Source organism: Chelmon rostratus, chromosome 12 (genome assembly GCF_017976325.1).
Source record: "Chelmon rostratus isolate fCheRos1 chromosome 12, fCheRos1.pri, whole genome shotgun sequence".
Taxonomy (NCBI): domain Eukaryota; kingdom Metazoa; phylum Chordata; class Actinopteri; order Chaetodontiformes; family Chaetodontidae; genus Chelmon; species Chelmon rostratus.
This window is the reverse complement of record NC_055669.1, coordinates 16075227-16099479: the sequence shown is the minus strand read 5'-3', so window position 1 is coordinate 16099479 and position 24253 is coordinate 16075227. Positions and strand designations below refer to the sequence as shown.

Genomic DNA, 24253 nt, shown 5'->3' with positions numbered 1-24253 from the left:
TTCCAAACTAGTTGTGCTCACAAAATCATGCTTGTATGTTCATGTGTTAACTTTAAGGTGACTCTTTTAGTGTCAAACTTCATCATTTTGCACAGTGTGGGTCGAACATGAGGTGAAGTAACAATAAACACATTTTTGAGTGGAGGTAAACTTTAAAGAGCATCATGTATTGCATCTTCTCACCATGGCGGATATATGTGAATGATATCTCCAGGTGCAGGGATCAGCTGGGCTGCAGTCTCTCTGTTGAGTAACACCAGCATACAAGCTCTCTCCTCAGAGGCAGGATTATTGTGTTGGTGGCTCTCTCCGGGGGGCTGGTGAGGCTCACAGTGCACCAGTTGCATGCTGTACTCCTCCTGAACCTCCAGCACCTCAAGCACCAGTACGCCAGGCCTGTCCACTGGAGAGCAGAGCAACAGCAATAACAACAACACAGATGTTGAGTGTGTATGTGTTTCAGTGTGTGTAACGCTGTGTATCTGCATACGGAGCGTACTCGCACTCTCACTGACTCATTATGCATTATGAGAGTAATTCACTTTTAACATCAGAACAATTCGCACTGCATACAGTAACTGTAAAAGCTTTAAATGACTCGGGCTGAGTTGGACATGAAGCGCAGTGATTCCCACTGGGTAAGTGTGCAAATGTGCAAATGTTTGGAATTTTACCACAGCACTGACTGTGCTTTTGGCCTGAACAGTAAAGTCGACAGAGATAATTAAGACGGGCAAATCAAGACAATGCCCTGAAGCTATAAATCACACTGAGATAAGAAACTTGGCTGCATTTGAATTTTGTGTGTAAAGTTGATTGCACTGAGTTGTGAAAACTGCAGCATGAGAGTACACAGTCTATGCAGTTCAGTCTGTGTACGTTAATGATCCCTGAAAGATGCCAGAGGGGGTATTTTAATATAATAAGAGTAAATCATTTCAAAGTGAGTGCTAGTGAACCAGTATGCTTTAATATGCATTTTTCAAAACATGAATGTTAAGTGCATAATTTGTGCATTTACATCTCAGATTACAACATCATCAGAATAACCACGGGCAGCAGGCCAAAACTCAGATAGCACTCGAGTCCTTCTCTTGACCTATAAGGATCTGATAAGTTGAAAGCATAGCATTATGTCAGGAAGTGAGTGAGGTAACGTCACATATGCATGTGTGAGCACACTTACATCACACATCAAAACAACTTTAAGATAAACAGGTGTCCTATAACAGCATGATCTAGCGGAGTAACACTGTTGTTGCTGTTAAGAATCTGCCAGGTGACAAGTTAAAAAAGAATGAACCTCTCCTAAAAAAGCCTAATTATGTGCTAAATAACATGTTTTTAAGTTAAGAAAATCCTGATGAGAACCATCTGACTTTAGTGGCTTGAGAGATCGCCTTAAATAGGAGCAAGAGTCTTCAATGCAAAAACACAAAATACTGATTAGACTTCAAAAACAGTAAACCTCCATGCTTTAACCCCGCGTTACACTCTCTCACACGTCACGTTTATCAAACCATCGACTGACCGCTGGGCTGTTAGATCAGGTGGGTGTTTTCGTTTTCCACAATCAACTGTCACTTTTAAGCCACTGCTTGTGTCCTATCATAAAGGAGATACTTAACAACAAGAGAACACAAGTGGTTTGGTACACCACGGAAAGGGAAAAAAACAAAAAAAGAGCTAGGCAAGCAGTTTCCTGTCACCTACATATTGAGTTCACACTTCAGAGACGCAGTTATCAACGCACAGCCGGCACATCCTTGACGTGGCCTCTCCATATGATCACTTACAAAAACGAATCACGCCTGCTTAGAGACTGGCTTCATCCCACTCACAAATCAAAGTTCATCGTTAAGCATGAATGGTGATTCAGAGGTGAATGTGAGCAACAACCTGAGTGCAACTGTGGATGCACTCAGGCTGTGTGGTGAGTATGGTGGGTTTGTGTGGGTCACCTGTTGTTGTCGAGGTGTCAGAGATTGACTGGTGCCTCCAGAAGCTAACAGCTGACCTCTGTCTGCACTGGAGTCGATTCAGCCTCTCAGCAAGACCTCCCCTGCGCACACAGAGGCAAACACATGATGTTACTTGATAAACTCACATGGCGGCAAGCGTGGCTTGAACAAAAGCATGTGCAAAATTGTTTATTTCAAAGAAAAAAACTGTTTCTGATGCAACAAAACAGGCTGTGGATGAGTACAGATAGCCATCTGTCAGATTTGGTGGGCTTGGTTATGGCAATGACATTTAGCACCCACATCATGACACCAGGTGTCCCTTTCATCATCAGTTCTGCTATGGAAACTTTACTGCCAAGGTTTGACTGTCACCTGGCAGCAAGCAACATGGCTTGTTACAGTGTTTGCTCTTATTATGAGGCAATACACTGTAACACTTGATTTATATAAAGTGAGGAAGGAAGGCACTGACAAGATACTGACCTTATAATCAGCTACACCTGACCCATCCATAATAAATATGGTTTCTTCATTAATGTCATTTCAAATTCTGCCTTCACACAATAAGTAAAAAAGCTGAAGTGGTGCATCCATAACCTGACTTTCAAAAAACAAGAAGAACATTCAAACCTCTGAAACTTCCGTTTCTTTTTGGCGGAGTCTTCTGGGGTCTTGGACTGCCTGTCGAATGATTTCTGAGGTGTCTGCAGCATCGCCTGAGCAGATCTGACCCAGTCACTGACTGACCTTTTGCTGCCCTCACCAGTTTGGAGAGGAAAGCTCTCTGAGTCCAGCCTGCTCGAGGTCAGTGTATGACCAATATTCTCACCATCGGAAACGTAGCCTGAGATGTCTAGCTCTGTCACCTAGGGATAAAGTCATAATTATCGATTAATTCATTTTAAAAGAATTACTCGGTCTGATTTTGAAATATGTCATCTTTGAATGAATTTTAAGTGTTAAATTACAGAAAAAATACCATTATAGGTCAGGGGGGTATTAGATATTTAAAATGTCATTCAGAAAATTAATAATGAGTCATTAAGTACAATCAACAAACTCAATAATAAACTGGCTGGATATGGTACACTGAGATACTGTCAGGCTGATTAATTTACAAGATATGGTAACAAAACAATCTTTTTTGCTGTATCACCGCTCACTGCACCTGAGGGAATCAGCTCTCATGGAAAAATCCACAAGAAACCTGAGTTCCTGTCATGTGCAGACAAGACCAGCATACCAGGCTCTGTCAGCCAACGCGCTCTCTTATTTGAATCAACTTGACCCTGCTAGGCAGAGTGCCAGCACACGTCACACTCTAACCAGCTACAGAGAATAAGGAACACTATGTTCCTGGCCCCGGCTCAAAAATGTTTTCACCCGGCACTGAAAGCATCGTAAGTACACAGCTCTGCGCAGCCTCATCCACTCGTCTGCTTTCCTGAACACACAGTAGTAAAAAAGATGTTTATGGTCCTGCTCTGCTGACACGGCCCTGATCTAGAGTAGCCCTGATGCGGTGGAGGTCACTGACCCTTCTGTGCGAGCGCACCCGCCTCATCTGGGAAGTGGCCATCCTCTTTGGCCTTGAAATGCAAAGTCGGCGCTCACAGCTCCGCCTGTCCACTTTCCGCGCTAGTACAATAACACAGAAATCTGGCAGAAATTCATCAAGTGAGTCAGCCGTACATTTATCTGGAGTAATAAACTTTGACTTGGACTGAGAACATCTCCTCTGTATCCTGTTAGATCCGGTTTGATTTACAATTGGCAGTGTGCAAGCATGCTTTCCGGGCAGCACACAAATTCAAACTAGGTTACATTTTGCTGTTCTGATTAAATCTAAATCTAGTATATGAATAGTGAAACATAATACTGAACTAAATACCAAATAATGTTCCCATTACTGAATATGCATTGAGAGAAGAGCAATCAAACTGTCAAAAACACCAAAAGCACACATTTCAGTATAACATATTTGAAAACTAGGCCCCTTAAGAGCCTGTCTTTCTAGTACGCCTCTAGCCACAAGCCTCCTGTTTGGTGATCTTAAATGTTGTTTGACCCCAGAGAGCTGATAGCAGCAATTTAAAGTGTGACAAGAGGAAGTAGCTGGGTCTGCGGCAGTGATGTTAATCAGTCTACAGGCTTCCTCTCGGCACATAGCCTGCAAACTCTGAGCTTCATCGTGAGATACTTGCTACTTAAATTCATCTTGTGTTTTACAGTATGAATAGCAGAGTTTAATTAGTGGGCACAGTATTGTACAGTGCTGTGCTGATTCAGATGATTACTGGCTTCCACCAGAACAATGCTGTTCAAGGACATTCTCATAAAACCACTATCTAGACAACCGCACCACCTCAGTAACATGGCCACATACACCTGATCAACTGTATTTTGCAGTGTGCGCTGCAACAACCAATAGCCATGTGTGGTCTTGAACCTTCACCACTCCTTATACATTCTCTCCATGCCAGCCCTGCCTTGGACAAACACTGTTTCTGAATGACTTCTGAGAAGGAACAGTCAATCCAAGTCTCCACAGCATACAGGAGGGCCCACAAAAGACTGACTACAATGATAACTCAAACATATTTGTCGAATGAAGCAGCAAGAGAACTGTGCTCAGTGCATGCATCACATTGCATGCACTAGTGCTTTAGCAATTCTCATCATTTTAAATTGACTGATTGAAAAATGGCCATCAAAATATTTCAGAGCATATACTGATATCACTGAATGAATTGTTTTGAAGTCAAAAAGAGGGCAAAACAAAAAAAAAGGAATTTGATGTAACTTAACACAAAACCAGAGTACATCCCTGCATTTAAGATACTGGAACCATCAAAGATTTGGCATTATACTCAATAAAAAACAATTAATTGATTAATAATCAATCAATTAAATCAATAAACTATGTTGCAGCTCTACAGTGTTTTGATTTCCATAAACAACACAATTGAAAATTATTAATTCTTTATACTTCTGAGTTAAGTCCAGTCATTAAACTGGAAATGTTCATACACTACCAACTGTTCTACTATCTGCTTTGGATCAGTGGATAAGTGGCAGCTATACCCTCCACATTCAGTCAGTGTTTTATTGCTACCTCAGCTTGTGAACTTTGACAGTTTGGAACATACTCTTGGAACTGGAACTGAATCTAGAAAGTGCACTGTGCAGCACTGGTTTGAGCCTGTTGAGCCCTTTAAGGACATGTTGACTGTAATACTCCACCTGGTGGTATAATGGCTAAACATACAATCAAAACAAATGAAATCAAAACAGCTAAAAAAACACTGTTATGAAGATTTATATTTTAAATTAAATAAGACACAATGTCATAAGTATTATCTTACATTACACTGAAAGGTAAGCATTCATGCCATGTAAGCTAAAACTGATGGTAAGGTTCATTAGATTTAACACACAAAGTGGACAGAAAATCATCTGGTGTTTCACTGGACTCTAGGAAAAGTACTGACACTTACGGTACTACTTCTAGGAAAACTGCTTACACTGGCAGTCAGCTGAACACTTTTAATTAGAAACATACACAGACTCAAATAGCTGTGCAGAGTTTAAGTGGTTGTGAGGCTCCATCTAGTGTTCATTAAAACACACAACACCCTTGAGAAAATGCCACTGGTATAGGTGCTACAGACCACTATGCATCGTTGTACCAGTGTAATATGTCTGTTTCGTGCTTTTAATGCAGTTCATGATTTTGGATCTGCAGCCGGATGTCACAATGGATGCAAGATTAGTTTATTCATATTCAAGACTGTCAAAAATATTGATACTTTTTCAATACCACATGTTCAAAACGATTCGATCTCCTTTAGTTATACTTTCAATAGTATTAGAAGTACCAAGGTTATAAAAAAAATAGATTTACAATCAGACTTTCAGGCTGCACAGATGAAGCAATGGGAAGAAATTCCTCAAGCATGACCATTAACATTATTGCAAATGTGTCTCTGTGTGCACATTGGTTAATTGAAAATATATATTTTTTCTCCCTATTTTGTATTGAAGGAGGAGTTGAGTATCTTTTTTTTTATACAAATATTGCATCTAAGTTTAAAATTCATGTTTTGGGACAACATTACTCACATTTGTAGTTCCAACAGGTAAAACTTCTTGTTTTTTATCAAAGGACTCTGACTCACAGTCAGAGATTTGTTGCCCACTGTCCTTTTCAACATCTTCCTCAGACTCATTCACATCACTGTCTGTCTCAATAACAGGAAGGTCATCTAACGAAGGAAACAAAAAGAAGTTTAATAATAAATACAAACAAAGGGTTTAAGTTTAACAAAATAACCTTAACTCAAGATGCATTTAGTAGCTTTTTCTGGAGTAGTGAATAGAGATTGCTCAGTTGTTAAAAAGGTGACCAAAGTTCCTTTGTGACAGCTGAGTTAACTGCATAGCAACGGACGAAACTCGGGAATAAGCAAATAAATTGACCTTCAGTTTGGGAAAATGCTGACATTTGGGAAACACACATATTCAATTTCTTGCCGCAAGTTAAATGAGAGGATTGATACCACTCTCATGTCTGCACAGTGAATACGAAGCTACATCCTGCAGCTGGTTAGCTTAGCTTAGCACAAAGGCTGAAAACAGGGGAAACAGCTTATCTTAACAGCTTAAAATTAGTCTACTTGCTTATCTCAAACTCACTAATTAACATATTAGATCTTGTGTGCTAAATGCATAATAACAAAAACACTGTAAAAACAACAAGCTCTGCTTTATATTAATAAACAGGGAATAAGCAGATTTCCCAAAACAAAACTTTTTTTAAATTTTGTGAAACAGCTGTTCCCGGGGTCAGAAATGAGTTTTCACAATCAAATGCAACAAGTCAAATAAACCTAGTGAGGTATGACACTTCAAACAAAGGTCAGCTCTTGAAAAGCTGGACTAAACATTAAGAGCAATCCAATATGTCCCAGCCCTGACTCAGCAAGTCACAATATTCATTTACCTTTATCAGTGCTGAGCATGCACAGCGCTCTGGTGTAAGACTGACTGGAAGCTGTGGGTCTCCCTGGTCTCTGGGGATGCTGCTGCTGCTGAGACACAACTCTGGACAGGTGCAGCTCCTGGGTCTCATCATTGGACTGTTCACTGTCACTGGAGCTCCAGGCAATGTGCACTGAGTCCTCATTACAGGGAACGGCACCGGTCTGCACTGGGAAAACACAAGAGTACATCAGAGAGTAATATTATACAACCTGCGCACTCAGCGTACCATTTACTGTATATCCCCGTCCGTCCCCTACCATGTCCTCTCCACTGTTTACATTAACAACAGAAGAAACTGGTGGTGGGTATTGCTTGAAGTTAAACGAAACTCTTTAGTTAAAAGTATGTTTTTCTCCAAAACTCCTTTTTCTTTTAGAAACTTCTCAAATACTAAATGTTGTTGAAACACAAGCAGCTGTACAAAAACTGTTCCTTCATAAAATGTATTAAAACTGGCAAATTGTTTGATATAATTGAGGACTATCCCATCAAAGAGTAAGTAAACAAGATTCAGTACTTGACCGCTTCTGCTAATCTGTTGTATTTATTCGAGCATACAACGATAAAACCCACAGTTATTATAGTGATAATAAAATATCAATACACTGCGCAGCCATTAATGTATCTCGCAATTTAGTTAGACTAAAGTACAAATTACCTGAAGCAGGGGGGTGCGCCAACTGTCTTAGGGCAGACAGTTTCCTTCCTGATGACTTCAGGTTCTGCAGCAAACACAAATATGATCAACAATGTTAGAGCAAACAGGGATTAATGCATAAGAGCTAGGGGTTGGAGTAATGTGAGGACTATATGGGGATCAATCATGCCATGATAAAACTTAATGAACCTTTATCACTGGAGTGTCCAGGAAACTGTCTCCACACTTCTCCCAGCTCTTGGCGGAGGACACAGATGAAAGTGATGATGGCTCTCTCCTGACTTTTTGAAAGCCATGCTCGATATCATCCGGAAAGAAAACACACTTTGTATCCTTGAAGAGTCTTTTACGCTACAAAAATTGAACAAAGGGGCAGGAGGGGTCATGTCAAAGACGTGTTACATCACTAATGCAACAACTGGTTCGATCTCTCTCACTTATCCTGCATCAACATTAGTTTTTTTACCCGGCTTCTCAGTAACAGCTATCTTAAATTACAAACAGACGTGTGCCTGTTGTGATAATAAAGAAGACAGTTATTGCATGACTGACAGGTAAACTCTACGCGCTGTGGGTGGGCAGACACTGGTAACTTGTGTTGCCAAAGCTAACTAGCCTGTAGCTTGAAGTTAGCGTAACCTGGCTAGCATGGTGGTTAGCTAGCTAACCTTAGCTAGCTAGCAACTTTCTTACCTTTCTGGAAGACATGACGACAAAATAAAGTAAGCTTATGACACTGCAGCAGTTTATATGTGTGTCTACATAACTTTATTTTAACAAATCTTTTTTATTAACCCATCGTTGCGCGGTTGCTGTTTGCCGGTGGTTGCTTCCTCTCTAACGTTTGCACTGGCCGCAGTAACTACTCCTCGCTGTCGCTCCGTCTGAAGAGGGGTGTGTTTCATTATCCAACAGCGTGGACCGGAGGCGGCTCGTGTGTGAGCCTCTCTTTCAAAATGATGGCCTAAGTAACTAAGCACATTGAATCAAGTACTGTTTAATCAGGTAGAATTTGGAGCCTACCTTTAATTTTACTTTCTGCATTTTTATCATGTACTTTATATTATATTTGGTGTTGTCCTGTTAACATTTTAAGCAGCATTTTGCAGTTCAAGCCACTTCAAACAATCTTGAGACGACGATCATGTTTTTTTTTGCATGTAAAATCTAAATCTGCAAAGAAATATAAGTGTAAAATATACTGGAGTGAATATTTCCCTCCGAGATGTAGAGTATAAGTCATGCAAAAATGAAAATACTCAAGTAGGACCTCAAACTTGCATTTAAGAGCAAAGCTTGAATAAACTAGTAGAAAAAGTTATTTTGTTGCTTTTCAGTTAAAATTTTTACACTTAAAACATATGATCAAGTTATAAATACTATTCTACATTACATATTATACATATACAGTAACAGATTTAACCACTGAATTATATATACTGTTAAGTACTTGATATTAGCTCTACCTCCACTGGATACAACATTAAAATGCTGCTTAAAGATGTGCATTTGGCTGATAATACTTTTGCACTTTTACTTGCGTGAAAACAGTATTTTCACACTGTGGTGCTTTTACCTAAATAAACAAGCACCTCTTCCAACACTGCCTTGTTGTATGGAGCATTATCTGCATATGAAAACAAGTGTATTTTATTATAATCTATTGAAATATTGCCTACATATATTATATAGAACTTAATTTAGTTATTATAACTTTGACCAAGGCTAGTTGCTGTTGTTGGAGTGACATGACAACACTCCCATGGACTCAAAACGAAATTTTATTACAGCAAATCCATCCGAATCTCAACATCTTTCAAATAGCAGGTTAAACATACAAAAAGCTCACTTAACATACGTGTTTTTTTATTAAATATGTAAAAAGCAGGTCAAGTTATTCACAAATAAAATGCAAACATGCAACACATTGTTGGGGGAATGCATAATGAGTGGGACATGAAAAAAACATTTACCATTCATTAATTATTGACAGTACATGTTTACATTCCTTTTCATTTACACAATAATAATATATGACTAAAGCATTATGGTGCACTGCCCAGTTCAATATTAGTAAATGCAATATTAAGAAAGGGTATACAATGTACTTACTGGAATATAGCATGGCAAATTACTCAGTGAACTGACTCATCTCCCGAAGACCTGTGGCTTAAAAAAAAATCTGAACAGACCACAAGTTCCAGCTGAGGTTTAAAACTTAAAATGTTGCATCATAATAAGACTAGTCCACAATAATGTTCCTTCCTTCCCTATGAGTATGGCATACCAAGAAAACTATATCACCAAACCACCTTGTATGATGTGAATGACACATTGTTGAGCACACCGATTATCTGAAATCTTGAAATTTGTGAGAATGTCAAACAGTCATAAATTGGCATTATACTACATTTTATTCACAATTCAATGAATGTATTGTCCTCCTTCATGAGGATGCAAAGCAGAATCTTGCACTATTTCTAAGGCTTAATAATAATAAATATGGTGAGGGTCTATGGACAGATTGTCCAGTACAGAGTCAAATGTCAGTGCAACATATGGAAGGAGGTTAAATAAGAGCTACTACGAGCCCTTTCAGGGCTTTGCTTATTGCATTCTTGTGATTAATATTGTTGATATGCAAAATAAAAACAAAATAAAGGGGAAAAAAGGACAGAAGCTGGGAAATTAACACTTGCACTGACAGATAACAGTTACCTGTCTAAACTTCAGCATATCATCACGTCTACTGTAGGCTTTGAAACGACTTTCCACCCACACAGTCCTCGGAAACTTCTGTGATGGTCTGAGCTTGTCTGCCACAGCAGTTCACCAAAAGTCACAAAAAACATCGAACAGTGAGCAGAGGGATACAAAAAATAAAAACTGTGATGGTGCTTCTATTCAGGAGGTTGCTTCATGTGCTCAGTCTTGGAGAGGACAAAAAAGAAAAAGAAAAAAATGAGGAAAAATTAAAATCCTTTAACAGTTCTCACATATTAAAAAGAAGGGTGTAACTGCGGTGAGGGATGATGGCAGTCAGTATTCATCCTGCTCCTCCTGCTGATCATCTGGCGCCTCCTCATGGGCTTGCTGGTCCACTTCCTGTCCATCACCCTCTGCCAGCTCCGCTCCCTCCTAAAAAAAGGAGGGCATAAACAGCTTAATACTAGTGCTACTGAAGCATGCTCCAAGGCAAACATGTGATTACACACACAGACTGCGTTCTTCCACATGACTTTACCACCAGCTCAAATGGCATTAACACTTTTCCTCGTGTACACTGCTGCAGAAACTTATCTAAGTCAGGATAAAAACAGCCTCCAACTGTCCTGAATCCTGTTAAGATCAATCTGGGGGTCACAGACTCACCTGTTCGTCAGAGGCGTAAAGGACCTCCATTAGCCGATCCACAAAAGGGGCATTTTCTTCACCCTGTTCCTGGCACAGCAGCTCCACCTCTCGCAGCTTGCTAAAGTAGTAGTCCCGCTCCTTCTCCACTCCTTCCAGTGCCAACTTTAATGTGTTCACCTACAAAGATAAAATCCACAAATTATTTTTAGCATCAGTGTCAAAAGACACAGAACAACGTGGATTTTCTTTCGTTACTGATCAAGTGGTACAAGCAGTCTTAAGTGCATAAATAACTGTAGTCCAGAGTAAGATGTTTAACTGACTTTTCTATGGAGTACAAGTCAATCTTGATCTAATCATCATTTAGATAATCTATTGATCTGTTGCATCATTTGCCAAATAAAACAATTCACTGGTTACAGCTTCAGAAATGTTAGGACTTCTCTTCATTATCCCCACTATATATTATATAAATTCAATACTCTGGGGTTTTTGCTGGCGGCTTGTCACACTACACAAGCAAGTTCCAGCGCACTTTCATCTCAGTTTTGTTCTTGGCTTGGATCTAAAGTGAACCCAACCAAATGAATGGAGCCAGAATGAGTGGCTACATGTTGGGTCACACAAAGGAACAATTTTAGTTTACTTATTTCTATATTTTTCTTATACATGTCTTACAGAATATTTGACCATACTGAATCAATGAATGAATCAATGAATGAAAAAAAGTCATAGTAAAAGCAAACTTAAATGCATGCCATACATAAAATGCACAATAAATAAAATTACTATTATTTGCCCACTTGAAGTAAATATTTAGAAGTACCTTTGGCAACAATTACAGCCTATATCTATGTGAACTGATCTTTAGCAGCTTGGATTCTTCATCTTTCTTTTCCACCATTCTTTTTGCAAACCTGCTCAAGTTCTGTCATCTTGCAAAGAAACCGCGATCTTGTTGCAAATTATAAACTTGATTAAGGTCTGGACTCTTTCGGACACAAACATCTTTTTTCTGAAGCCAGCAACATGATTTTGTCATTGAGTGAAGACAGTGCCAATGCACCATTTTTGACAGCTGTACGATATATTTACATGCCATTTCTTCCATTGTTTAAATTTCACAAGTAGAGAACAGCAGCCACAGAAAACAACAGTTAAACAATTAGCTAATGGTTGTTGGTTGTTGACTTGCTCTGCACCAGCTGTGTTCCTGATGATCTGGTGCAGCGCTTTAAAATCGACAAGTACGGAAAGGCTCTGTGTGTAATAAAGATTCTGATGTGGGTATAACAGACAGTTAATTGGGAACTATTTTTAATCAAATAATTGTCTCATAACATAACATGCCCTGGTTTCAGTGTCTCAAATGTGTGAATTTGAAACTTTTCTTTGTCCTACATGATGTTAAACCATCTTAGAATGTCTTAGTGTTTTAGACAAGCAAATAAGTTTATTATGTCCTTGGGCTCAAGGACATAATAAGCATTTTTCACTATTTTTGGACACTTTAAAGATAAAATCAATAAATTAATGGCCAATTACATGACAATTAAAGGGTTTACAGGGTGTGTTGGAAGTAGAAATTCAAGCAATGTGAAGAGAACGGTTTGGGGGTCGGATTTTTGGAGGTTTCAGAATGTTAGTAAAATCTGACGTCCAGCCGTCAGCACTGAGCTTTTCATTAACATACCTGCTCAGTAAGATGTGTGACCTGTGCTTCCAGTTCCTTCTCTCCTTTGGCAGGAGTTGATGGTACAGGGATCTTTTTGGCTGATGAGGGTCTGGATGTTGGTGTTGAGGACTTGGGGGTTGTAGAGCTCGACTTTGATGCTCCTACGTCAGACAAAAGGTTTATTACACACATTAATAATCACAGGAGTTGTTCATGTGAAAATAAATGTTCTCGCTCGGTGCCACGGGCCAGGTGCATAAATATGAACACATGTCACAGTGTTTGCAAATATTTCACACATACTGATCGCAAAAGATTTTTTTGCAGCTAACATACCTAACAGATGATGCTTACCTGCAGTAGGGGAGCTGGCTGCATGGTGGGACTTCTTTGGCAGGTTGAAGATCTGCTCACCGGGGTCAGGTGGGGGAATGGCATCCTGACCCTGTCTGGCCGCAACTGGGTCATACTCTTTACCATCATAATTGGCATCAAAGAACTTCTTAAACCACTGGATGAAATCAAGATTGTCCTGAAATCTGCCTTTGACAAGTTTCTCCACAGGAATAATCTGAATCAAGGAGGAGGAAAATAGAATCAAAAGTTTTCTCAAAGCACATACAGTGTGGAGCAAAGATTATATTGTGGATACCCTGAACACGATTTAAGTACACTTAAGCAAACTCACCTTGTCCACATTCATCCTCTTGAAGGATGCCTGTAAGAGTTTGAAATTGTGAATGTACTCGTGCTCCAACTTAGCTTGAAACTTGACCTTTTTAAGACTAATGCAGCCAGGGAAGAGCAGATCCATGAACTGGCAATAGGCAGCTCCTAAAGACATAATAAAATGTTAGTTTAGTACAGAAACCATTGCTTGAAAATTAGAAGACTACAATACAAGTGCAGGCTAGGATTTATCAAGCCTGCCTTTGCCCAATAAAAATCCACTGGAACAAAAGAGAAAAAAAGAGCCTTTTCTATGTCAAGATCATTGCGTGTGTTTCCTTAAAAAGACTATACTGACCTTACTAAGACTAACGATTAATGCACATTCTGAGTAACATGGCTAATATTAACTCAGACTTCTATCCAACTAAAAAAGAGGGCACCAGCTCAACCTGGCAGAGAGCACCTTAGAAGTAATCTACATGAAATAATTAGCCTACACTTAAACAAAAGGGGGGTGAGTGTGTTGGGTGTGTGTTTCTGTAAGCAGTGAGTGACTGAAATTGGATTACTTGGTCACAGTAGGAGAACATGGCAGGCTACGAGTTTATTTATAGACAACTCTCTGCCAGGGAGAGGTGAACATGCTTCCACAGGTTGGTTTAACGGCCATCTTACGCAGAAAATGAATTGAACCCTGTGCTTCTCAGGCGAAGATGTAATCTCTGAAACACGTTTGCCGTCTGAACACAGAGGAGGAGGGCGAGGTGAAGAGAGAGAGACTTTTTTTTCATTCTGTTCTCACCTGAGGAAAGCTGCTCCACTTTCGTATAGTTTAGGCAGAGAATATCGTTAACCCAGGCAGTGATGTCATGCCTGCTCATAGTCTCCTGGGTTATTGAGGTAGAATATACGTTGACCGCCATCCCCCAACTGTAACAGAAAGACAACAATGCTTAAAAACAAAAGCAATGCATCTAGAATAAAAGGTGCAGTTTCCTCGGGCTTCAGGTTCGTTTGTTACATACTTTTCAAATTAACTGATTTCAAAAGATGGTAAAAATGTCCTGTGTATCCTAAACAAAGCACATACACCACAATACGAGACATAAAGGAGTTTAAGAAAAAAAAAAGACATCCTCTCAAAAGACCAATAAATAGGAACAACCAAGAAATCAGGTCATATTGCAATCAGTAATTACACAGAAAGTTTCTGAAGACTGCATCAAGATTTACACCATGATGTGATCTTAGGCATTCATCCACATGACTAGATTGAGCCGCAGAGAAGCACAAAAATGTATGAGTGGCCCCTAACAATGCCCAACCCCTCGCTGCTGCATGTCACCAGGACTAGCATCCGTTCTCTACAATGTGAATGTGCCTCATCTTCTTTGAGTGTGACCCCTGAGTCCAGTGCATACCCTGTCATTGAAGGTTAGGCAGACAATAACACAAAATAGTGAAGGCTCCAATGATAAGACAATTCATTTTTAAAAGATATGGTTGAATTAGGAATGTACCAATGTGAAAATAATATAATGGCCAAAACTATCTCACTATGCAAGATTATCTTGATAATTACTTCATGAGTTTAAACTCTGTAGGACTGCAGTATCTTATATGTGTTGTGGATTAATCTGATTGTTTTCTGGAGTGATCAATTTTTTGCTCTCAGAGTCCAAGGTGACATCTACACATGTCTTGTTTTCTCTAGCCAACAGTCCAAAAACCCAATATATATATATTCACTGAGTAAAGAATAATATTCACATTTGAAAAGCTGGAACAAGAAAATTTTAGCATTTTTTCCATTAAAAAGATTAATCAAAATTAATAATAGAATATCAAAATTGTTGCAGATTAATTTTCTGTCAGTTGTTTAATCAAGTAACTATTGCAGCTCTAAAAATCTATACATAGTGATAAAACATACTTTTACAATATAATAAGGAACTAAACATCTAGCTCCGCAGCGCACAGTGGTGACAAATGTGTCAGTAAGTTTGCTGTGTTGCTAACTCTGGCTCCAACTCTTTTAAAACACAGTACATTCAAGTTGTGTTCTGCAGCTTTTGCAAAACATACACTACACTTCAGGCCACAAATCTAATCGTACAGAATATACAGAGTATGTTGGTAACACATGTTTTAGCAATACACCTTTGCTTTATTAATATCTTGGTTGTAGCAGGCCTTGTGGGCCTTCTTTGACTTTGTGCCTGGGATGCTTTAATATGATTTTACCTGCATGGGGAAATAGAAGCGGTAGCAAAGTTGGATTAGAAATATGTCGCAATTTTGCAAAATTGTGTCTTTTTCTGCCCCATGGCACCTGCCCCACTTGTACTGAGGATATTCAGGCCTTCAGTACATACCAAAAGCACACCATGTGCCAAAAAATGCATCAGAGACCTAAAACTTTCAGATTCAGACTTTACAGTCACACAGCATGGCCACAACATAATAAATGAATGCTTACAATTTCACTTGCTAATTCGTACTAACAGAAGCATTGGACTGGGGCCTGTCCCACACACTAGATACACCTGAACAGACAGGCCAAGTACATTAAAGCCTGCCCATGTATATCGCCAGTCATTTTTAGCAAATATTGCCAATTTAATTGATCATGTTGAGAAAATTGAACTATTCATTACTATACAAACACAACACCTCATTTCCAGTTTGCCTGTCAACATGTGTCGGTCTTCCTTTTTTACTGCAATGCAAAGAAACTGGGCATGTTTGTGGAAGTTGGTCCCATTACACACTGATTTGACCATATAGTGACTGAATATTAGCATGTATAAAGTATTGCTCAGTAACAGTCATTATATATATCATTATATGTATTACTCAAGTGTGCAGTCCTCATTAATTCTTCTACAGACATGGAGACTGTAGCATAATCGTTTCATCTGACTTCATTGATATGGAACCGCTGCATTAAAACAGCCTTCTCATTGGCTAAAGCAGCGACTGATATGCTGTTAAATCATGCTAAATCATCATAGTTGCTATCCATCAACCGACACCGGGGTATGCAGGATAGTAATGAGCCTTCAGCGTTAAAGTTGGGCTATCGCAGCTCTGCAGGAGCAGAGCCGCGCTTGACTGATTCTCCGGGAAGGAAGGAAGGAAACTGGGCCAGCCGATCTCATGTCAACAAAGCGGATGTATGAGCTGCTAGCATGCTTTGTTAGCCGGGCAGGGATAGCCAGCCGACACCGGGGCTGGGCTGTTGCCTGAATTCAAACAGGGGGAAACCGGGCTTGTGTAGATGCTCGGGGGGCGTTTCACGCGTGGAAACATAACCCCAAACACACATACATGGTGATACTAGGGATCGCCGGGTGGCTGCGAAGTGTCATGTCTCGATGGGAATATTCTAGCAGCAGGGGTGGCTGTCTGTGTGTTCCTGTCATTTGACAAGCTGGACCTTTTCGATCCACTCCTCCGAAATTCACCTTATTCTAACACGCTGCACAACATCTGCACTGGTGCCTGCAATAATTTGGGAGTGTTATATCACATAGCAGCAGGAGAAGCGTTTAAGCTAACTTGAGAGCGATTTACGCCATGGACACACACACAGAGCTAACATGACAGGAGACTGAGAGACAGCAGGGGGAGAAGAGCCGATGGTGCAAAGCAAAACCAACACACGACGAGGAGGAGGGCCAGGCCAGAATGCGGGGTTCTGTCTGCAGCAGTGTGTCTTTTTACCGCTATTTTTCCCTTCTTACATCAAACCAAAAAGCGACGTTACACTGATTTACCTGTAGGCGCGCTCTCCCCGCACTGTATTTTTCCTGTAAGGAATGATGTTGGATCCGTTGTCCGGGACGATGTCGTTGTTATTCTCTCCATTTGGGGAAAGGGCTTGGGTGGGACCGGGCATTTGGGTCTCTAAAATGTTGAACAGATACTCTGTTCTCTCTCTGGCCGGGGGAAAAAAAACAACAGGAACGATGCAAACGCTAAGAAAGTGCCGCACCTCCGGGGCTCTTTCCTTCTGTCTGCTTATTCTTCACAAATCTCTGCCCTAATGACGTCGCTGCACCCTGTGCCACGTGACTGATGGGGTTGGCTGCCTGTTCCTTATGGTGGGCTGTTTCAGTACACCAAATTACATTGATCAGAGGTGTGTGCTCACAATAAAAACAAAAAAAGCATCATCACCGGTGAGATCAATGCTCGACGCTTCACGGTTTTGAGATGCAGATTAACTTTGTGACAGCGAGGCCACTCATCAAATGCTAAGAGGCAATACCCAATCAACTGCAAAGTATAAATTTGATCAAAAGGAAAATGCAGCCCGCCCAGGTACACCTTCAAATTGATGATTATTAGATGGTTTCTTGGCACTGCGACACCCAACAGATGTGGGTGAAAAGAACAAAGAAAAAGCAGGCAGATCCAAATAGACAGGTAAAAGTGGTGAAAATGATGGCTACAAATGGTATGAGGAGGTGCAGTAAAACCGTTTGATTACTAACCATATGACTCAATCAATTAAAATATCACTGTCAAGCCACACCAATTCAACTGCTCCAAAGGCCACAACTACAGCAGCAAAAATTAGCTGATTAGTTGATTAATCATTAGTCAACTGACAGAAACTTCACTGGCAACGAATCTAATTGTCCATTAATTGTGTTTTTTGTTTTTTTTTTTCACTATTTGCTAATGGTCTATAGACCAAACCATTAATCAAGAAATTACAGCTAAATTAATGAATGATGAAACTAATGCTTTTTTTTCAATTGATTTTTTTAATTATAAAATGTCTTGAAATAGTGAAAAATGTCCATCACCATTTCCCAAAAGCTGATGGACATTTTCAGATGTCTTGTTTTGTCTGACAAGCAGTCCAAAACCCAAGTATACTACAAATAACATCATAAAAGATTAAGAAAACCAGTAAATATTCATATTTGAGAAGCTGAAAACAGTACTTTTTCTGCATTTCAGCATTTTTAAAAATCAAAATAGTTTTCTGTCAAGCCAAAGAATCGATAAATCAACTAATCATTTATCTTTAAAATGTGTATGAACTTGCAAATGTTCAGTAGGGGTGTAACGATATGCTCATCCACTCATACAAGGTGCTCAATTTAGTACATATGGTGCTTTGTTTAAAATCTAAATAGTGCAGTCCTGTGGTTGCTAAGCTATCTCCTGTTTGTGTTGCTGCATCTGTTTTTATGCTATAAAACCCTGCTTTTGTTTTGTTTCATTCAAGTCTTGAACTAGATTTAAAGGGTGAATTCTCAGCTACAACCTATTCTTTGCTGTAATGAACTGAAACTTTGTCAAATAGGGAGATTGACGATGTCAATGTCCCACAAATCATTACACCCCTAATATGAAAATACCTGCATGATGCTAACTTAGTCCAATTATATATGAGCATGGTTAGTAATCAATGTCAAGAAGCTAGTGTATGTGGACCAGAAGGTCACAGTATTTAACAGCCAAGATGGAAAACTGACACAGCTCTATAACAGCACTGGACTACATCACAAGCCAATACAATACAGCTATGATTTTTAATGCAGGAATTTTGTGCAAGTAGTATGCTCAGCCATTCATATGGCTTCTAACTTCTGTCAGGACCCTGACACCCTGATAGCAAAGGCCACAGGGCAGAGGTACAGCATTTCTGTAATTCTGTAAGGTTGTTTAACTGCCTTGATTTTATTCTTGCAGTTTTTCTTATTATTACTGTACTACTGCCAAAAACGTACTCTTTCGTGTCATTGTTTTGATGCTTTATTTAAAAAGGCCACATTCTTTCACATTGTTTTCCTTTTCCATTAAGTCACTTTCATATTTACTCCTTACACTACGATTTTGTGGCACTTTATTTAAACTTTATTGTCATTACAAATTTAAATTTTGCTTGTTTTAGTATTATTATTTAGGTTTTGATATGCACAAATTTCTACTCTTACTGGCATTCTATCTGCTTTATATGAAATCAACATATATCTGCCTTCAGTGAGATCATGTCATATATTTGCATCTTATTTGTTTATATATGTGGTCACATGGGTTTTAATTCTGTGAATCCATTAATATGGAAACCACTTTGTGATTAAGATTGAAAAGTGCTATATAAATAAAATTGTTATGATGATTGTTATTGTTCTCTTTTATGGCAGTCCTTTGAGATCAATACAACAATCCATCTCACACCACCATCAGTCCAAAGGTCAGCTCGCAATCTGAAGATAATGCTTGAACAGTTTGTCTTCTGAATTCCTTGGGTCAGGATGAGTCTAACAAGTTTAATGTCAGCTAGGTCACTAGGCAAAATGTTTTATTACACACGCCTTTTTTCCTTCTTCTGGTACAAGCTCATCAAAGCGTACGATAGTGAAGAGGAAGCATCTTTTAGAAGCCTCTGACAGGGCTTATCAACAGAAGTTTCATCCTCCAGAGTACACCAGCTGCCAGCACTTACTTTTTCCCTCAAGAATAATATTTCAAACTGTCCATCAACTTTTAAAGCAACAGCTTTTAAGATTGGGTAAAGGATGCCAAATACTCCCACAACACTTGGTCACCGTCTGTGTGCTCACTTAAAACAGTTCCTCTAGTGCCACCATGAGGCCAAACTTTGCATTATTTTAAGCCTACTATTTGTGAACTTTTACAGAGAGCCTTCAGGCAGACCCTTTTTAACAAAATAAATCTGTTAATCTAATTTTTACTGCACTAAACCTATTGGGGTTATTCACCAGGATTTTCATTCTCTGTATGTATAGCCACTCTTAGATGAGGTCGCCTTCTGTTAAATGAAGCAGGATTTCCAGTAAAGATTTGCTTTGAAGAGATTACAACACATGTTCCAAATTCCAAGAGTGTTTCACTGTTAAATTGTGGCCATAATTTACATCATCACTTTCATGCATTCAGCTTAAACCAATCACACTGGTGCTTTTAAAAGTCACATGTCAGCAAAGCCGATGTATGTGACACAGATTCCACATTTGACTGCAAAAATTCACCCTTGTACCGATATGTGCATTAAAGCTACTCTTTTAAGTGTTTTTAAAACATTCAAAAATGTTAGAAATAAATCAAGGCAGTGACATAAATGCAGGATATCCATCTCTTGTGTGGTTATTGTGGTGAGACAAATAATGAGGATCCCCTGCCTCTACTAGGTCAAAAGCACTCTCTAGTCTTTACACAAATTCCTGCAGAGCCAAGCACAAGGCATTACCAAGTGTGAATCTTATTAAATGACCCAACTGGGGACACTAGAAATGTCTCCACTAAGAACAAAAGGCATGCAATGCTACATTTCTACTACAGGAATATTATCAGACTGGAAAGTGACAACTGCAGCATACTGATCTCATCACAATCACACAACAGCAGCCCACCTTGTATCTAACGGCAAGCAGCAAATGTGCGACATGGTCAAGCTTCAGGGGAAGCAAGAAAAATGGGAAACCATGTGCTTGTTCACATGGGCAGCAACTGCATCCATACTGTGCTGCATGGGTGGCAAACCTACCGCCTGGCTGTCACTGAAATGAACTTGCCAGTCTGACAGGTCTTGAAGTGTCACCACAGAGATGAAGCATGCATGTCCTGTTTAAAATAAATGATCAGACTGTGAAGCCGTAGAATTCAATCATTAAATACTAGGCCATAACAAGGGAAACTAGTGCCCTTTGGGCCGTTTTTGTTTTATGTCTTCACCTGTAGAAGGGTTGTCCTCCTTGGCGCTTAACAAAAGGCTAACCTTTGCGTCAATGAAAAATCAAAGACATATCTGCGGTTATGTTGCAACAAAAGCACAAAAAGTTTGAGCATGACTGAGGAAGCTGTCTGTCACTGTGCTTTCAGACCAAAAAGAGCGTATCACTGTCATCTCAGGTACCAGTAAGATCCAGTTTACATATGCAAATATGCAATGCATTGCCAGATGACGCTGCAGTATGTTGCAGAAAAAGTGGAGTCAGTTTAAATTTTATTTGACAGACAACCCCGCATCTGAAATGAATAAGTGTTGTTGTTGTTGTTTTTTTTAAACAGTGCTAATGTCAGTCTGAACGTGGCCTCAACATGTCCCAAGACTGTTGAACCATAGACAACATACAGTAGACCTACTTACTGGTGTTAATAATAATAATAAAAAGAAATGTCAGCCAAATTATGTGTCAAATCCAGTGCTGTCATTTTGGGAAACAGTGACCTCAATGCAGAAACACGGCACAAATGCTGTGTTTTGTACACCCTGATTCCAAAAAAGCTGGGACGCTGCGTAAAATGTAAATAAAAACAGAATGCAGTTATGCAATCATCGTGCCATGCTTGCTTGTTATGTAGAGGGTAGATAGTCTACGCAAGCCCGACAAGACCTGAGAGGCCTGGGCTGGGTTCGGACAAAATTCAGAAATGACGTTCAGGGTTGGTCACGTTAGCTGGACAAGCAATCTACTGAACAATCTACCTTTAGAGCCTATATTAAACAATGCCTTTTTACAAGGTGCCCACACACACACATAATCATGTGTAAACATGCAAGCTGTAACCATGGTAACATCAATTGCCTGAAAACAGAATGCCTGTCAGGTTTGGGTCAGGCTCGGTTCGGGCTCAGTTACTACTCTCTCAGACTAGGATCAGTTTCAGATGGAAATATGAGTGCCGAGCCACAATCTATTGTGAACTACTGAACCTTGGTAGGATGCCCCTTTCATACCCAAATATGATACCATCACCTGTTACCGATGAACCTGTTTACCTGCAGAATGTTCCAAACAGGTGTTTTTGGAGTGTTCCACAATTTTGTCAGTCTTTTGTTGCTCCTGTCCCAACTTGTTGCTGGCATCAAATTCAGAATATGCTTATATTTACAAAAATCAATGAAGCTGATGAGGTAATACATGAAATATATTGTCTCTGGACTGTTTTCAACTGAGTATATGTCAAAAACAGGTGAGATATCATCACATTCTGTTTCATGCATGGTTAACAGGACGTCTGAGCTAGTTTGGAATCAGGGTTGTTTTTTAGAGTGATGTCTTTGTTGGACTTGAGTGGGGTAACTGGGGTTAAGCCGTTATGGAATAATTAGGTGGGCCATAGTCCAGAGTCTTAGCATGCAAGCAAGATCATTTAGCTACAACAGCTGCTTTGTTTAGCTTTGATGTTCATGTTGCTTGCTTTCAGTTTTCTCAGGGTGGGGTAACATGTTGAACAGGATGATGCTCTGCAGTCTCTGCTAATGCTGTATGTTAGACTGCAGTGGATCCCTGGGTCGTTGTGCACAAGCTCATTCCATTAGTGAAAAGACAGAGCTGTGCTTGCTCTCTTCGTTCAGATCTAGCCAAGCTCTCCCTTGCACTGGGTAATCAAGTGGGTGGGTGAGGGGTGGCAGCTCCACCCAACAGATCCAGCCCTCAGCATTTAAAAAATAGCAAGGAGGTCACCCTTACCCAGAATTGTATGTTGGATAGGTTGAAATGTTTGCTCCTTATTTCAAGTTACTATTGAGGGTGCAAAATATTCTTGACAAATTGAAGGGTTTTACAGGGTCAGGGGTGTGCAGGAACACTCTGAGGAGAACTTCAAACATAACCACAACGAGGGCAGGGAAGGCCAGGACCAGAGAGGAGGGAGCACTGATGTCTCAGATCTTTCATGGGTATCTTTAGCCGTTACTTTAGATACAATGTGCGTGGAAAGAAAAGTTTTCATTTGCCGTTTTTAAAAGGGAAATCTTGCAGCCAAGACAAAAGACCGAGGGGGTCCACGGTCACCCCCTCTTCTCCTCGTCTGTCCCCAGTGTTCGCCACCGCTCAGATATAGCTTTAACTGGCGTTGCAGATGCGGGGAAATTACAAAACACTGAGATTTTTAAAGGAAGTCCGTAACGGAGGCAGCTAGCTGTAGTAAATCTCCTACATGAAGCTAAGTTAACTCACCGTCGTGTTAGAAATGGCAGTTAAATGAGAAACTATGAGTGGTAAGCAAGCTATTTTACAAATAATGCCAGCGCAAAATGTTTTACCGAACCAGGCGTTTCCTTACTTACAGAGACGACAGTATATCTTGTTTAGCTAACCGTTACAGTTACAGTAAGGTAATTTTGTTCGTACCGACACTTTGTCAGAATAGTGACAGCAGACATATGCCCTGACCCTGGGTAACATCACCGTACGAACCACCGACACACACGCCAAAACACTCCGGTTATACCCCATATTGTACGTTTCAAATGAAATTACAGAGTGGCATTAACCAGCAAAGCAAATGTGACTCACCAGTGTACTCCGGTCCGCAGGTTACAAGGTGTTAAATTTTGCCGTTTTCCGGCTGAGTCACCCCACCCTCAAACTCAGTCGACGAGTCGCTGAGAGCGGGCAGCTGATTGGACAATGCTTCATCGGTGTTGTAGCTGATTGGCCCGCTGGTGACATATGTCGTGATTTTGACCAATCACGTCTTGATGCGTTGATCATTCAGAACAGCAGACAGCTTTCCGTCTTGTCGCCCTGTGTCACATCACTTCAACAGAGAAATGCAACATTTTTCACTAATTTAAAGAATATTTACTCAACGCAACATTGACTCACTCCATTAACCATCTAAAATTAGTAAAGTGTCACATGTAGAACATCAATTAGCAAAAAATAAATACAAATTCTGAAAACATTCTACGCTTACTAGTACAATATATTAGAGAGCACTATTCTTTGTTGGTGTGAGTTGCAATGTTGCAGTACTACTGTGATAAAACAGTGGTTTGATCAAGCAAAAATGTCAAAAAATACACTTTTGCACTGTTGGTCGGCTATAACAACACATTTAAATAGGTCATCTTGGGTTCTTGTAAGTTTGTGATGCCAATCTTCCCCAATT

At 39.9% G+C, this 24253-nt stretch overlaps 2 protein-coding genes across 7 annotated transcripts in view; both read right to left on the bottom strand.

Moving 5' to 3' along the window:
• Nucleotides 1-8509, bottom strand: part of spidr (scaffold protein involved in DNA repair) — a 32351-nt gene extending 23842 nt beyond the window's left edge. For 4 of the 5 annotated variants that reach the window (XR_006007240.1, XR_006007241.1, XM_041948777.1 and 1 more), the window contains exons 1-8: nucleotides 8359-8509; nucleotides 7855-8016; nucleotides 7666-7729; nucleotides 6967-7173; nucleotides 6087-6229; nucleotides 2595-2830; nucleotides 1962-2062; nucleotides 184-403 (exon numbers count right to left, since the gene is read on the bottom strand). Coding sequence is in view for 3 of the 5 variants with exons in the window: in XM_041948777.1 (XP_041804711.1) it covers nucleotides 184-403; nucleotides 1962-2062; nucleotides 2595-2830; nucleotides 6087-6229; nucleotides 6967-7173; nucleotides 7666-7729; nucleotides 7855-8016; nucleotides 8359-8373 (1148 nt within the window). In the remaining 2 variants the exon portion in view is untranslated. Of the gene's footprint in view, nucleotides 1-183; nucleotides 404-1961; nucleotides 2063-2594; nucleotides 2831-6086; nucleotides 6230-6966; nucleotides 7174-7665; nucleotides 7730-7854; nucleotides 8017-8358 lie in introns of those variants that run through there. The other variant, XM_041948779.1, reaches the window with a different exon arrangement.
• A 919-nt stretch (nucleotides 8510-9428) lies between these two features.
• On the bottom strand, nucleotides 9429-23686 carry mapre2 (microtubule-associated protein, RP/EB family, member 2). 2 transcript variants are annotated; one of them, XM_041948919.1, is made up of 7 exons: nucleotides 23656-23686; nucleotides 14169-14296; nucleotides 13383-13528; nucleotides 13049-13265; nucleotides 12713-12855; nucleotides 11038-11196; nucleotides 9429-10803 (listed from the first exon to the last, which is right to left on the bottom strand). In XM_041948919.1, the coding sequence occupies exons 2-7, from the start codon at nucleotides 14287-14289 to the stop codon at nucleotides 10705-10707; spliced, it is 885 nt and encodes a 294-aa protein (XP_041804853.1). In that variant the 5' UTR covers nucleotides 14290-14296; nucleotides 23656-23686; the 3' UTR covers nucleotides 9429-10704. The 2 variants fall into 2 exon arrangements, with proteins under 2 accessions (XP_041804853.1, XP_041804852.1); XM_041948918.1 differs by lacking the exon at nucleotides 23656-23686 and adding an exon at nucleotides 17146-17377.
• Nucleotides 23687-24253: the final 567 nt, after the last annotated feature.